General features: G+C 39.9%; 1 protein-coding gene across 2 annotated transcripts in view; it reads left to right on the forward strand.

Annotated features, from left to right (window-relative positions):
- Positions 1–17154, forward strand: part of LOC136677501 (alpha-1,6-mannosylglycoprotein 6-beta-N-acetylglucosaminyltransferase A-like) — a 247051-nt gene that overhangs the window by 62238 nt on the left and 167659 nt on the right. For both annotated transcript variants that reach the window (XM_066655064.1, XM_066655063.1), the window contains one exon: positions 3–397. In XM_066655064.1, coding sequence (XP_066511161.1) covers positions 157–397 — 241 coding nt within the window. In that variant the 5' untranslated portion in view covers positions 3–156. The remainder of the gene's footprint in view (positions 1–2; positions 398–17154) is intronic.

Consider the following 17154-nt stretch of genomic DNA (forward strand, 5'->3'; position numbering starts at 1 on the left):
AGTGTGTCTAGCATATTCACACAATATGGAACATCCAGCATGACTGACGATCCAGAGGCATGGACCATATACTGGATCAGCCTTGATTGGTAGACAAACTCCCAATGTCAGCCATGAGACTCGACACCTCCTGAACTTTATAAACACACAGCAGCCATGGCCTCCGTATACTTATGGAAGCTGTCGTCACAAAAGCTTGGCTTCTTCCTTGTGAGTTTTGGCTTCATTTGGGGCATGATGTTGCTGCACTTCACCATTCAGCAGAGATCAACTCATGAGAGCAGTGCACAGCTTCGCATGCAGATCCTAGACCTGAGTAAGCGCTACATCAAAGCCCTGGCTGAGGAGAACCAGGGTGTGATGGATGGACCCTACGTGGGCACCATGACTGCATATGGTAAGGACTTGTTTTAAGTCATTTTCACCAGTGATTCTCCTTTACGTTAAGCAGTTATACTGACACCAAGTGGCCTCTATGTACCAGCGATTTAGTAAACCTGAGTCTGTTTTAAACACATCTGCCTCTATATAAGAGCTCACTTTGTGGATCATAAACTGTTAAGAGAATATTTTAAGCATTCTGCCAAATCATATTATTCATAATGGAAAACATGACTCCATCCATCCATCCATCCATTATCTGTAACCGCTTATCCAATTTAGGGTCGCGGGGGGTCCAGAGCCTACCTGGAATCATCGGGCAAGGCGGGAATACACCCTGGAGGGGACGCCAGTCCTTCACAGGGCAACACAGACACACACACATTCACACCTACGGACACTTTCGAGTCGCCAATCCACCTGCAACGTGTGTTTTTGGACTGTGGGAGGAAACCGGAGCACCCGGAGGAAACCCACGCGGACACGGGGAGAACACACCAACTCCTCACAGACAGTCACCCGGAGCTGGAGTCGAACCCACAACCTCCAGGCCCCTGGAGCTGTGTGACTGCGACACTACCTGCTGCACCACCGTGCCGCCCGGAAAACATGACTCATTTGTCAAAATAATGTCATGGACTGCGGTTTCTTAGCCCCGTTTGAAATTAATTTTTTATTTGAGTATGCTGTGGTTTTGTTTAATTTCCTGTGAGAGAGTGAAACATTAAAAAAACATTTTTTTTCAAACTTTGCTGTCAGTCACTTTCAGCTCCTTCTCTCTCGTGATTGATTGGGCTGCTGAAGGTTGCTTTTATATCGGCCTGACAATGCTAAGAAAGCTTGTGCAAGTCTGTCATCTAAAGCTGACCATTTGTTAACCTCGTACAAGAACATTCTGCTGCATATTGTGGTTCTTTAGCTTGTAATAACTTTTTTAAACAGTGAACCACATCTTTTATGACGTGTCTGTTGCATTGTTAGTTAAGTTCCTAGGTAGTTTTATGTGTGCATCTGAAATTGGCATAAGAATCAGTAGACTCTGTGAACAGTCAGATTGAAAAATAATTGAAATTCAGTCCTTTTTGCTGAAATGTGCCCTCTAACTTATGGCTTTTCCCCTTGCTCAAAAACTAAAAACTGTCTAGGACACAACAATGACTTTAATCACATTTGTAAGCAAAACAACCAGGTTAAAGCACACTTGACTTTGAGCATGATGGCAGCAGGCACGGTTTCAAACAAGAGAAAGCAGAAGGGGTGCCACTGTTGAACACTTTACAGGCATCAATAAGTTATTCATGCTTCCAGTGGAGGCATTCTGTAGGCATGAGTAGGCATTCTGAAGATTACTATTGATCCAGAACAAGTGCAAATCATCACGCACTACTACTTCGCTTTTAGACAAGCCCATTAACTCTCAGTCTCTAATTCCCAAGAATCCAGTCAGTGTTGCTAATCTGAGTCCATTTCTACTTCAGTGTAGTTGATCATGGTGAGTGGTCCGAGGCTGGCAGCAGTAGATGGAGGTGAGCAGCTGGTCTGGTCTGGGCCGCAGGAGAATCCAGCAAACAATCTTCCATCAGTGGGCCACCATTTTCTCAGAAAACAGTAAAGGGAAGCAGTTAGTTTAGTTGAGTGCAGCAGAGAAATATGAACATGTGAATATTTTCATTAGTGTAGTGACGGATCTGACTGTAACAGACTGGAGGGAAACCAGAAGGAGCTCAGGCAAAGACATCCTTCTGCTCCAAGCAAGAGAAATTGTGAGCACATCATCCGAGTTTACCCTGATTCCCCATGTCCATGAGTTCTTGAAACGACAACCTTAAACTAGAAAGAGTTTAGTTGCCAAAGGCTAAACTGAACAAGTGTGTTTTGAGCCTAGACTTAAACATAGTGACTGTGTCTGTGTTCCGAACACTAACTGGAAGATTGTTCCAGAGCTGAGGGGCTTTGTAGGAGAAAGCGCCCCCCCCCCCACTGAAGTCTTGATACCAGATGAATTCTGGGTACTAGTAAGAGGCCCTGAAATATGAGTAGCCTTGGTGGTTCATAGTGCGTGATGAGGTCTCGCAGATATTCAGGGGCGAGCCTGTGTAGGGTTTTATATGTGAGGAAAACAATTTTGTAATCAATATGGAATTTAATTGGAAGCCACTGAAGGGCCGATAAGACTGGGCTGATATGATCAAATTTTCTAGTTTTAGTGAGGACCCTAGCTGCAGGATTTTGAATTAGCTGTAGTTTACTCAAGTTTCTGCTGGAGCATCCTGATAAAAATGCATTGCAATAATCTATTCTTGATGTAATAAAAGCGTGAACTACTTTTTCCGCATCTGGGAGGGATAAGGAATTTCTTAACTTAGCAAGGTTCTGAAGATGTAGGAAAGCTGTTTTTGTAATGTCACCTATATGCTGATCAAATGATAGATCTGAATCAATTATAACACCCAGATTTTTAGCTGATGAGCTAGGGAGAACAGGGAAGTCAAAATTATGTATCAAGTCTGATACCTTATTTATAGCAGGTTTTGGACCTAGAAGGAGAGCCTCGGTTTTGTCACTGTTTAGCAGAAGGAAATTTTATGACATCCAATGCTTCACTTCTTTAACACAGTCCTCCATTTTCTTTAGTGCTGGTTTGTCGTCTGGTTTGGCTGATATGTATAACTGTGTGTCATCTGTGGAAGGTAATGCCATGCCTGCCAGTGGCAGCATGTATAATATGAATAATAAAAGTCCTAAAATGGAGCCTTGGGGAATTCCAAATCTCATTTTTGTATGAATAGAAGAAATATTATTTACTTTTACAAACTGGTAGCGATCTGTGAGGTAAGACTTAAACCATGATAGGGCCGTTCCTATTATTCCAACCATGTTTTTTAATCTTTCTAGCAGAATAGTATGATCAGTTGTATCAAAAGCTGCACTGAGGTCGAGTAAAACTAGCATGGATCAATCAGAGGCGAGAAGAAGGTCGTTTGTTATCTTAACTAAAGCCGTTTCGGTGCTATGGTGTGGCCTAAAACCAGATTGAAATTTTTCATGTTATTTTTATGCAAGTATTACCTAAGTTGTTGGGCCACAACTTTTTCTAAGATCTTAGATATGAAGGGAAGGTTAGGGATAGGTCTGTAATTGTATAGTAACCTAGGATCAAGATTCGGTTTCTTGATCAAGGGTTTAATAACTGCTAGTTTAAATGCTTTGGCTATGTGACCCAGTCTAAGGGACAAATTTATGATTGTTAAAAGGGGATTGATTATGATCATCCACACCAGATGACAGACAGGCTGGGTTTAGTAATATGGTATTTATTGTTTGTCTAATATTTTCAATCTTGTTGTTAAAAAAGTTCATAAAAACATTGCTGGTGTTAATGGCTGGGATCTGTGGATCAGTAGCTGCCCGAATGTTTGTAAGTTTAGATGTGCTGAACGCGCATTGACGGGTGCCCTTCTATATTTGAAGATAGAAGATTAGAATGACTAATAAAATCGTAATCTCAAATAATTTATAAATTAAAAAAAAAAAAAAAAGAGAGAGAGAGACAGAGAGAGAGAATGTTGTTTTGCAATATCACCTAGTCTTAACCCCAGTTTATTATCTAATACAGGGGAAATACAGGGGAATACAGGGGAAATATATTTGTTTATCAATGTTATATTCCATCATGCAATCCCGTCTGCCATTTTCAACGAGTGACGTCACTCAGCCCCTCATCAACGTCCAAATTGCTCCAAAGTGGTGTCATTCATTAGTGCTGCATTTGTGCTGGTTTGTGCCGTTAAAAAAAGCTATTTGTGCTCATTTACGTCTTGAGTTATAGGCTAAGAAATATTTATTTAAACCGATGATGTCACTCAGTCCCTCATCAACGTCCAATTCGCACCAGAGAGGTCTCATTCGTTAGTGCTGCGGTTGTGCTGGTTTGTGCCGTTAAAATAAACGTTCGTGCCAATTTAATTCTTGAGTTATTCAGCCATAAAATTTAACAAGTGAATTCACTCAGCCCCTCATCAACGTCCACTTTGCACCAAAGTTCCCAGCTAGCAAAATTGTATCGGCCCACACTTGGGCCGAATCACGCATGCCGGAACAAAAACACTCGGTCCGATGCCGACACGTGGAGTCGGCATTGTCTCGGCCGTGATGTATGGCCGTAGATTGGGCCGATAGTTTTGGCCCGAGTCTGGTAAACTCTCAGCCCAGACTCGGCCAAGTGTTGTGGCTGAGGCACGGCTCAAATGACTCTGCCCTAGTCCGGCAAGCCATAACTAAATCGCAATAACCGGACCACGGCCGAGTTTGGGCCAGAAGCACGTGTAACCCAGGTTATAAAAGCCTGATTTATTAAAAGAATATTTTATTATTAAAAGGGCACAAAAGTTGAGTTAGACTGAAGCTGAAATTGAATAAGAAGCATTGAAAATATTATAAATAAATAAAGACACCAATATGTGAGGAAAAGAAATTTTATTCACTTAAAAAATATTTATTTTATATATTTTTGAGAATATTTAATTTGTTTAGTAGTACGTCACACACTACAGCCAATAAGGTGATTGACTACGTTGATAAGCGCGGGTAATTCTGCTGATCTGGACCCAGTACTTTCTTTTGGGTCGAGCAGCCGTCGTGAGCAGAAGGCATCTGCAGAAGAAATGAGAAAGATAGATTAAAAATTTGGATTTATGTAGTAAAAAACTTCAGTGGTAGCAAGTAAAACCCTCTTTAGACTAGATCACCGAGCTGGTGGACCTGGGAAGCCCTCCGTGGCGAAGAGGAGTGTTATTAGCTGGGATACACTGAGTTTTACATCGGTCAGGTTTTTGACTAGATTCAATTTGGACCCCCCTTTTCTACATTTGATGGCGAGCCTCCCTGGATCCCGACCCTGGAAGCTGTCCACAAGTGCTGTGGAGAACTCTGCTCTGTGAAACCCCCTTCTTTCCATTGTTGCTGAACTTTCACTACTCTCCAGTGTGGTAGGAGAAACACGTACCTTTCCATAGACTGGACCTTTTTGCACATACTCAGTTTCAACTGCCACCTGTGAAACAACATTTTTCACACGACATTAATTACTCATATATACGCACACAGAAAAAAAGGGATATTTTGATATTGATAGATATTGGTGTATAAATAAATATTTAAATATACATTTTCTTATTGATATACATATTTTCCTACCCGGGTAGTAGTATATAAATATTGATACAGATACAGTTATCCGATATATAGGTATATGGTAATAACAGTAATATAAGGTGTATTATTTATATTTAATATCCTGCCTGTTTTTTGTATTTTATTTTATAATATTTTACTTAACTTTTTATTAAAAGGAGGCTAACCTCCAAATCTCAGAGCAGTGGTGCAGTGTCATCTCTTGCGTGGTGTCGTCCTTGGCTCCGTAGGCGATCCTAGGTTTTTCTGATTGGCCCACATTATTATTTTATAATTCTTGTTAATTAATCCCAGATACTTACCTTTGGTATTTAGCGCTGGTATTTAAATATTGGAAACTAGCTAAGTCACTACTATTTTCTAGCAATTCCCTACACAAAACTTGGCGAGCCAGCCAGGAGCCTAGTTACGTTAAATACTCACTCAAGAGCAACACTGCACAACTGTCTAATCAAGCTAAGTGTTTCACATGCTAAAAATGGAGTTCATTGAACATAACAGTGTAAAAGTCCCTAATTCTGTGATAGTTAATGGATTAACTGGGTCAGACTGTGGTGGAGAGGTGTTGACATTTCTGAAAGAACATGGTGCAATAAATAGGACACTAAAAGTGGACGACGCTAGTTCTGAGCTACATTCGCAGGTAATTGTAGAATACAGCTCCGGTTCTGCTTTGCAGACATTAGAACCCCTTCTACCCTACCGTTGTACACTCGGTGATAATACTGTGTGCTGTGTACGAGCACTAGCGGATGTTTACTCTCAGGGAGTGGGTAGTAAGATTACTCACACTTATGTAGGTGAGTTACAGAGAGTAGCTAAACTAAGTGGGAGAGATTTAGAAGCTATCCTACGAGAAGCCCTGGATCAGATAGGTGATATCATTGACACACCTGATGTTGTCGAACTGAAAAATGACTCTCATCCTGCACCAAGCCCCGACCAAACATCAGAGCAAAACCAGTCTGAAATTTCGTCCCAAGCCATGTTCGGATCTCACCTGAAACCTACCTCTGATGACAGCAGGAGCCATCATTCTGCACACTCCTTGTCACCTGCTAAGCAGAGAACAGTTCCATTGCTCGATTCTTCTACATTTAATCCACCTGAAGTGCAGAAAGTAATAGTGGAGCACACCGTGAGAAGCGAAGAAAAGTCTCCATTCGCTGGTTCAACTGTGAGATTGAGAACCTTTTCTGGAAAAGTTCCCAAGCCATATAGCGAGGTCGACTACGAAACCTGGCGTTCTCAAGTTGGTCTGATGCTTATTGATTCATCAGTCCCTGATAGGGAAATAACGCGTAGAATACATGAAAGTCTTCTGTCCCCCGCTGCTGACATAATCAAGCACATTAGTCCAGAGGCTGCAGCTACAATATATTTGGAGCTGTTGGATTCAGCCTATGGTACTGTGGAGGATGGAGAAGAGTTGTTTACACAATTCATGAGCACTCTGCAAGATGCAGGAGAAAAACCGTCAGCATACTTGCAACGTCTTCAGTCTGCACTGAGTCCAGCTGAAAGAGCAGGTGGACTTAAGACTTGTGATATTAATCAGCAGTTCCTTAAGCAGTTTTGCAGAGGCTGCTGGAATGATAGTTTGCTAACAGACCTACAGCTAGAGCACAAGATAAACCACCCCACCACTTCAGTGGTAGCAAGTAAACCCTCTTTAGACTAGATCACCGAGCTGGTGGACCTGGGAAGCCCTCCGTGGCGAAAAGGAGTGTTATTAGCTGGGATACACTGAGTTTTGCATCGGTCAGGTTTTTGACTAGATTCAATTTGGACCCCCCTTTTCTACATTTGATGGCGAGCCTCCCTGGATCCCGACCCTGGAAGCTGTCCACAAGTGCTGTGGAGAACTCTGCTCTGTGAAATCCCCTTCTTTCCATTGTTGCTGAACTTTCACTACTCTCCAGTGTGGTAGGAGAAACACGTACCTTTCCACAGACTGGACCTTTTTGCACATACTCACTTCCAACTGCCACCTGTGAAACAACCGGACATTAATTATTCATATATACGCACACAGAAAAAAAGGGATATTTTGATATTGATAGATATTGGTGTTTAAATAAATATACATTTTCTTATTGATATACATATTTTCCTACCCGGGTAGTAGCATATAAATATTGATACAGATAAAGTTATCCGATATATATGTATATGGTAATAACAGTAATATAAGGTGTATTATTTATATTTAATATCCTGCCTGTTTTTTGTATTTTATTTTATAATATTTTACTTACCTTTTTATTAAAAGGAGGCTAACCTCCAAATCTCAGAGCAGTGGTGCAGTGTCATCTCTTGCGTGGTGTCGTCCTTGGCTCCGTAGGCGATCCTAGGTTTTTCTGATTGGCCCACATTATTATTTTATAATTCTTGTTAATTAATCCCAGATACTTACCTTTGGTATTTAGCGCTGGTATTTAAATATTGGAAACTAGCTAAGTCACTACTATTTTCTAGCAATTCGCTACACACGCCATTAGTGCCAGACTCGGCCCAGATCTGGCTCATTATCGGTTGTAATAGTTTATTTCTATACAACACACACACACATACACTACCCTCCCTTTCCTCAGAAAAGTGTACAATCTGGTTCATGGTGAAATTATTGCTTTATTAAATAACTTGCACTCTCAGAAAAAAAGAAAAAAGGTACATTATTAGTCACTAATTTATCATTAATATGAAATCACTAACGAGATCAGACCACTTTGGAGCGATTTTGACGTTGATGAGGGGCTGAGCAAATTCACTTGTTAAACTTTATGGCTGAATAACTCAAGAATTAAATTGGCACGAACGTTTATTTTAACGGCACAAACTAGCACAAACTCAGCACTAACGAATGAGACCACTCTGGTGGGAAAAGGACGTTGATAAGGGGCTGAGTGATGTCACCGGTTCAAATAAATATTTCTTAGCCTTTAACTCAAGAAGTAAATGAGCACAAATATTTTTTTTTAACGGCACAAACCAGCACTAACGAATGAGACCACTTTGGTGCAAATTGGACGTTGATGAGGAGCTGAGTGACATCACTCGTTGAAACTTTATGGCTGAATAACTCAAGAAGGAAAATGGTACTAGTGTTTCTTTTAACGGCACAAACCAGCACAAACGAGGCACGAACGAATGAGACCACTTTGGAGCGATTTTGCCACTAATGAGGGGCTGCCTTACATAACAGGTAATAAGATATAATGTCTAATTCTTCAAAAACGGTACCAGCACAAACGATGATTTTTGCAGCACAAAAGAGCACAAATGCAGCACTAACGAAAGGACACGTTTTTATTCCGTTTCTCATCATATGAGGGGCCAGCTTCACGGAGGTAACTTCCCTCAGACAAGGAGTTGATGGCCTGACAACCATCTCTGGCCACAAGGAACCAAACTCCTAGACCGTGGGGGACCAAAAGTAGGTGAAAGATTTGAACATATCCTTCAACAGATTTGATCAGATCAGATTTTTTCCAGGTCATTAGTGGAAGCAGAGAAATGCTTTTGCTCTATACAGCATTAAGAGGAAGATGTTGCACAGATGTTTCTGGTTAACTTTGTTGAGATTTGTGTCAGGTTCAAGTTGGGGGTGAAGCCTAATGGCTGCTGTTAAGACCTCCTCACATGACAGGAAACTTATACAAAGGAACAGCCTCAGTCACACTTATTGTTGACTCTTTTGCTTAATTTAGAATAATATGCAGTATTTAATGTAAATGGACAGATTGAACCAACTAGAGGACAAATTATCTCTAAACTAAAAAAAAAAGTCTCTCTTCACATGCTTCACATGAGTTTATGGTCACCATACTCAGTGCTAAGCATCAGCTATCATTAAGTTATAAAGCTCCCAGTAGAGGTATGGTTATAGTAGTGTCTGTTAACCAGAGCTAAACATTAAACAACAGTACTTGACCTCATGAATGCTCTCATGGTTGAAACCCATACAGTCCTCATAGCAATGTTCCAAAATCAAGTGTAAAGCCTCTCCAGGACAGTAGATGCTTTTACTGTAGCAAAGGGGCACAAACTCAGGGAGCTCTCTAATATCCTTAATTTCATATGAAATTTTAATTGAACAAAAATTGTGTTACAGTATCCCAAGAGAGGTAAAGACTTTGCTATGCATGTGCAGATTAACTGTGTGTCTGTCTTGTAAGAGCACCTGTTCTTTTATGTTGTCTATGTAACTATGAAATGACTGCTTGTGAAGTTTTCACTTCGGCTGTCCTTTTGTTTAAGCCGGCCACAATTAAAACAAATTCCCTTTTATCATGTGGCTAGAAGATATTTGCATACCATACACTTATATTCGACCTGCCAGTAATGCAACCAGTTCTTACCCTGTGCCCATAAACAGCAGTTCAGAGCATGTTAAAAAAATGTTAGTCCTTTATAACATGAAAGGCAAAGAACTAATGAAAATCTGGGTAGCTCCGCCCCCCTGTGAATATATTATACAAGTGTTCCTGTTGATTAACTTTTAAGCCTTTGGTAATTTCTTCCTCATTACAATACACAAATTTAATAGTACTGATTGTTATAGAGATTTCTGACTAATAAATCTGTATTATTACTTTTGTATTCGTATGTAAACTTAAACAAAATATAGATCTCTCAGACTTGGAGTATAACTGAGTTTATTACATCTCATCCATTTAAAAACTTTAAGCCAGAGACTTGCTTCAATAAAGTGACTTGATTTTACAGACAGTCTGAGTCTCAAGGCTGATTCTTTAGAATGCTGAAATCAGTTGCCACAAAGCACTAACAAATCAGACACTACTGCGTGCTGTCCATGCATGGATGGAGTTTGCCTGTGTTCTGTACACATACAGCAAAGCAGCTGCCACAGCTTTTTATATCCAATGTAGGCTGTCACTACGTTAGTGCTTTGAATCTTGGTATTTATAACCAAGTAATGTTCACAAAAATATAACATGTATGATTGGGAATATATTTGATGCATGTTTAAATGCAAAAAACATTTGAAAATAGTATTTTAATTTGTAAAGACATGAATAAACCCTAACACCTGCTTAAATAAGTAAATAAATAAAAATGATAGAATTGAAGAAAGCATTATTGTCCTGGCTTTATGTTATAGTGTAGTGGAAATGATTATGCACATGTTGCGGCTGCATAAACACTACATAGCGGAGTCGATGATAAATATAGCCGCAAGCGGCAATTCCCGGGGTCCAAGCTGGTATAACGTGCCAGCATATGAGCTTTCATGAGATATAAGGGGATTTTTGGGGAAGTTTGTGTAGTGTTTTGAACTTGGTCCTTGGTGTTCTGGCGTTTCTGGCGAGATGTAGCGTGAGATGGAGGAGTAGTGGATGACAGAGACAGCATACAGCACAGAATTCTGGAGTTGCATACTGGTTTCTCACCCTAATGTTCAGAACCCCACAAAGAGCAGAGATGATGTGGAGTTGCTTGTACTTGAGTCCATCATCCGAGGACACAGGACACTGTCTGCTGGATTTGTTTGGTTGTGGACTATTCTCAGTCCAGCAGTGATGCTGAGGGATTTAAAACTCCAACAGCTTAGTCATACTTGTGGTGTGGGAGTCCTGACCATTTGAAGACCAGGGTGAAAGCGAGCAATCTTTGCAGAGCAAGAGGTTAGCATATGCCATTTCCTGATACAGGAGCCACACTTTAGGATAGATGCTGTAGTGCTTTTAAATGTGATCTTTGGTGTTCTGGTGTCTCAGCGGACCTGGATTGTAAGAGGGAGTGTTAGTGGATGAGTGGGGGAATTTCTGCTCTGCAGACAGGTGAGGGTTGGATCTGTGTTACAGAGACAGCAGAGAACACAGAACTCACTCTGGAATTTCACCCTGGATTCTGACCCGATATTCAGGAGTCCCACAAAGCATAGATTATTTAATGTGGTAGATCATTCTCAGCACTGTATTAACACTGACATTGTGGTGATATGGCAGTGTGAATTGTGCTCTTATGAGTGGATCAGATATAACAGTGCTGCAGGAGTTTTTAAAACCTGTGTCCACTCACTGTCTACACTGTTATACACACCCACCTTGTTGGTCCAACTGATACATATAAAGGCAGAAACAGTAGCTAATCTGTTGCATCAGAAGTTGTGCTGATTGTCCTCTGGTCCATCGTCAGTGGACACAGGACACTATCTGCTGGAGGATTATTCTAAGTCCAGCAGTGATGCTGAGTGCTTCAAAACTCCAGCACATAAATCATACCTGCTGTGTGTGCATCCTGACCATTCAATAACAGGGTGAAAGGGAGCAATGAAAGTATGCAGAGCAAAAGGTGGACCGCTTTCTGTATTTTTAGACATACAAAGTGCTCCTGTGCGCAGTTTAGCTGAATACATGGACATTGAATGTAGAAATAAGGAGGTGGTCATAATTATGGTCCTAACACGTAGTGTAGGACCATATTGTAAATGTTAGGATTTTTCTTATTAGGGGTCCAAGCACTGCAAGTGCTGGAGCCCTATTGTTTTTGTTCTGTTTTTTCAGCTTTTTTTCTTCTTCTTCTTTTTCTCTGATGAAACGCGATGGGTAGCCCAAACCGTAGGTCCTACAGACTTGTCATTTGGTCAACTGGTAGTAAACCCTCCTGCTACTCAGGCGCAAAGAATCAGCTCGATCAGCCAGATGGCGGCGCTATAGCGACGTGAAACGCGTTTGCCTCTATATCTCCTACCCTGTGTAGCATAGAGACGAAATTCTTTTTTTCCCTGACTCCTCAGGTCAGACCCTACAAAAAAGCCAATAGAACCCATAAGCTCTGCCTACTTAGATGTTGAGCTAATTTGCATAATATGCAAAATCACACACATTTTTGAGCGCAAACTAGTGCCTGGAAATGTACCTAATATGGACATATGTGGTATCAGCAGAATCCTAAGAACCCGAACTTTAGTAATTATCAAAAAAAAGTTAAGATAAAAGAATTTTATCACTGCTCGGCTTCCAGACTCCAGCCCAAATACAGGGTTGGAGCTCGCGTTCCAAAAATCGGACAAATACAGCTATAACTCACAAACGCTTTCTTTGAATGTTACGATACTTCACATGCTTGATCCCTATATGGGTTGGAAGACATAAGTACTTGGTTGTGCAACTGCAAGCCTAGGGGGCGCTATAACAACAAAAAAAATTATGCTTCACAGGATTGTCCGATTGACATGCCGATTGGTATGCATGTAGTGGGTGATGTCCTGAATCAGATTCTATGAGGATGATGTCATATTCGCAAAAACATGGCCGCCATCAGCCATTCAAATTTCAGCAGCTGTTTCATGACTTTAACAAGGTCCTATCATCATGAGTTGCATGGTATGTCCATGGCAGCACTTCCTAAGCACATAAACATTTTCATAACGATAGCCACTAGGGGTGCGCAATTCAAATTTTCAACATGAAAATATGGAATATCTCAGCCAAAATAAAACATATCAACAAGCAGTTTACTTTATTGCTTACTCTGCATAGAGTCTTACAACTTTGCAATTACAACTATTGTCATATGTCAAATGTATAGTTTATCCACAATAGCCAGGTATGTGAAAATGGAGCTTTTCTAACTCCTCCCTGGAAATATGTCTTATCAATAAATAACTGTTTTTTTTAAATCTGTATAGACGGTAGGTAAATAATTATCAAAAAAGTTTGAACTTTTAACACACTGTTGCATCAGTTATTTAACAAATATGCATGGGCGGGGCTCAATGCACTCTTTGAGGTATAACTACAACAAACTTCGCCCAAATCGAACAAAACTTGGTACACGTGTAATTCATTGCTCTGAAGTAGTGTGCCAAACGTGACCACATTGCGCAGAAAGGGGGCACTACTATACATATAGGGGACGCTGTAAATGCTACAAGCTTATATCTCAGAATCCGTAAGGTGGATCAGACCTCCCTTTGGCATGCTGCTTCTATCAACAAGGCTAAAAGTGGAAAGTTAAGCACAATGCGATTCGGGCAAAATTGTGATCGTCATCGGCCAATTAGATTTCAGAAGCTGTTTGACAACCTTGATGAGGCTCAATCATCATGAGACTTGACTGGTATGTCCCTGGGGGCACTTCTTAAGTGGTTAAAAAGTTTCGTATTGATAGCCACTAGGGGGTGCTATATCGAGAAAATATATATCTCAGCGAAATATAAGTATATTGACATGCAGTTTGCTTCTTTTTATACTCTGCAGAGGGCCTAACAACTTTGTTATTGCAAGTGTTGTCAAAAAAATGCATTGTTTTGTCTCAATAGCCAGTTGTTCAAAATTGAACTTTTTCAAACTAGTCTGTGGAATTTGGCTCTATTCCAAAACAATTGACCTTGTTGTAATCTGCAGAGTCTGTAGGTAAATAATTATTTTAAAAAGCTCAACATTTATTCAAATTGTTGCCACAATAAATTAATTGATCGAAGCGCGCTGAGCGTAATAAATTCTGCCAGCGATAACTTAAACAAATTAAGCCCAATCAAGACCAATCTTTACATACATATGTAGGGCCTTACACTGAAGCAATGTGTATAATATGACTCAAATCCACCTAAAGCGGGCGCTTCAATTAAACAATAACTGGTTGTATGCAGTTTTTGTATTCATGCTGGATCTCTGTTATTGGGAGGGACCTATAAGCCACATAGTGATGAAAGTTCCACATTTTATTAATATAAAACTAATTATTAAAGTTCAGGTCCTTAGGATTCTTCTGATACCACATATGTCCATGTGACTTAAATATCCACAGAGCAGTAGGTGATTAAAAAGTCTGCATGTGCATTTGTAACATGAATGACTAACATCTCAGTAGCAGTAGGACAGTAGTAAATTGTTTCACCAGCAGGTGGCACTCTAAGACCACATATTGCTTTGTTCATCTACATTCATGAGATCTTATTTCTCTGTACAGGTCAAAGGTCATAACATATGAACATAAATATTTATCATAATTAAAAACGATGCTCACCAGTCATATCATGTCCTTTGCTAAACTAAGACACATGGTTTATTAGCACTCGTGAAGCCTCACTGCCCAAAACTGCTTATGGTCTCTCTATGCTGATGTTCCTTACACCAACAAGGCCTCATTGTGCAGATCCTTACTTTATTGGACACCTCATGGACACATGACATGCAAGTAGTGAGCTATGTACTTAATCTGATTCCATGTTGTTGTTGACATTTACTATACATAATGGCTGCCATTGGCCACTGAGGTTTCAGCAGCTCTTTGAAAGTCTTAATAAGGCCCGATCATAAAGACATTTTTACATGGTGTCTATGGGGCACTTCCTGAGTACATGAGACATTTCATAATGATAGCTGCTAGTTGGAGATATAACAATATCTTATATTCATTTTTGCCTTGTTTGGCCTAATTGGCCCATGTGTCCTAAGGCCTCATTGTTGGCTCAGACTGGCCAAGGGTCCAGATTAGGCCCATTCGTTTAGGACCATCTCATTGCTGCTTGCGGCTATATTTTTATTGTTTATTGCTTTATATCTGCATTTCTGTGTCTGTGTTCTCTGGCCTTCTCTGACTGCCAGTGGGGAAGGGAGGGGGAGAGGTGACAGTCTGTGTGTGAGGAGGAGAAGGAGTGGCTGAGGGGGGAATCTGCAAAACAGAAAGTCTGCAGGCATAGATGAGATGTAGCGGACATATAATTTGATCAAGAACTAGTCCTTGGATCAAAACCCAATATTGACATATGTGGTATCATAAGAATTGTAAGAACCTGAACTGTAACAATTCTCAAATGTGGAACTTCCATTACTGTGTGATTGCAACCTCTGCTTAAATAGAGATGTGCAGCTTGCCTTCGAAAAATTGCATAAGAAATAGATGTAACTAAGGCTGCAACAACTAATCGATTAAAACAGTTAAAAATCGAGTGTTAAAATAGTTTGCAACTAATTTAATAATCAATTGGGTCTAAGTTATTATACACATAGGTACAGTTGCTACACCCTAATATGTGGCAGTAAGCCAACCAAAGGTGCCATGCCTTGCATAGCTCACGTGACGAACTTTGGAAGAAGGTTTTGAAAAATGGCGGAGGCGGTCACAGCAGAGGATAATGTTAGCACAAGCAGAGAGAAAAATGTACGACCCAAGTCATCAAAGTATGGAATCACTTTACATTAACGCCTTCAAGGAACAGCGTTAGGTGCAAAATGTGCACAGCTGATCTCGCATGGCACAGCAGCACAACATCACTGCATGAGCATCTGAGTTTTCTCTTCCACCTTAAATGTGTCAGCTTGACCAGTAGTTCCAAAACAAGCCGTAGTTTTAGTCAAGCTAACGTTAGTGACAAGTTTTCTCTCACTCAATGTCGCTAGAACCTGATAGAGTAGTTAAACAAGATGTTTCATTTTTAGTAAATTTATATCACTCTTTTTTCCGTTCCACCTTAAATGTGGGGGCAGTTACATTCAGAGTTAAAAAAAAAAAATCCAAACATTTTTTAAATAATATATTTAAAGCCTTTTTCAAGGTCTTTTCTGACTGGCATTGCATGTTAGTGTTTCAGTATCACAACCAAGTGTATATTACATTACATACACTGTGTTAAATATTGATAAATATGAAATCAATGTAACGGTTGGGTTAATTCTGCCATGTTCTCTAAAATCTTAAATATCTTAACAATATTTGATCATATGTGTTAGTTGCATTTCCCTTTTATTCTCAGCACATGGCAGCATCACCCAATATCCATTTATGTAATTTCAATTTGCCTGCATTGTTGTCTGCATTTTAGATCAGTAGTTATTAACTTAAAAATATGTAAGTTCATATCTACACTTTTTCTCTCACCTCAGATAAAAACAGCCCAGCATTGCTGACTATGTTTTGAAGAAGATCTGCACACCACAGCAAGCAGTTGTTCTCACTGATGGTATCCTGAATATGCTAGTAACATACAGGAAACCAAATTTGGCTTGTCTTCCTTTTTATCAGATTAATAATCAATTAATCGAAAAAGTAATCAACAGATTAATTGATTATCAAAATAATCATTAGTTGCAACCCTAGCTGTAACTCACAAATGCTTTAGTCCTATGTTATGAAAATGCACAAGCTCCTTTCACATTGTCTTCAGAATATATCTATCTCATCTTGCTGGTACTGTATCACTAGGTGGTGGTGTAATCAATTAATAACCTATATAACCAGTTGCTGTGTAATAGTAGTGCCCCCTTTCTGTGCAATGTGGTCACATTTGGCACAATACTTCAGAGTAATGAATGACACATGTACCAAGTTTTGTTTGATTTGGGTGAAGTTTGTTGTAGTTACAGCTCAAAGAGTCCATTGAGCCCCGCCCATGCATATTTGTTAAATAATTGCTGCAACAACGTGTTAAAAGTTCCAACTTTTTTTGATAATTATTTACCTACAGTCTATACAGACTTCAAAAATACCAGTTGTTTATTGATAAGACAAATTTCCAGGGAGGAGTTTGAAAAGCTCCATTTTCACATACCTGACTATTGTGGATAAACTATCCAGAGTATGCAATAAGAGTATGCAATAAATTAAACT

Source organism: Hoplias malabaricus, chromosome X2 (genome assembly GCF_029633855.1).
Source record: "Hoplias malabaricus isolate fHopMal1 chromosome X2, fHopMal1.hap1, whole genome shotgun sequence".
NCBI classification, from domain to species: domain Eukaryota; kingdom Metazoa; phylum Chordata; class Actinopteri; order Characiformes; family Erythrinidae; genus Hoplias; species Hoplias malabaricus.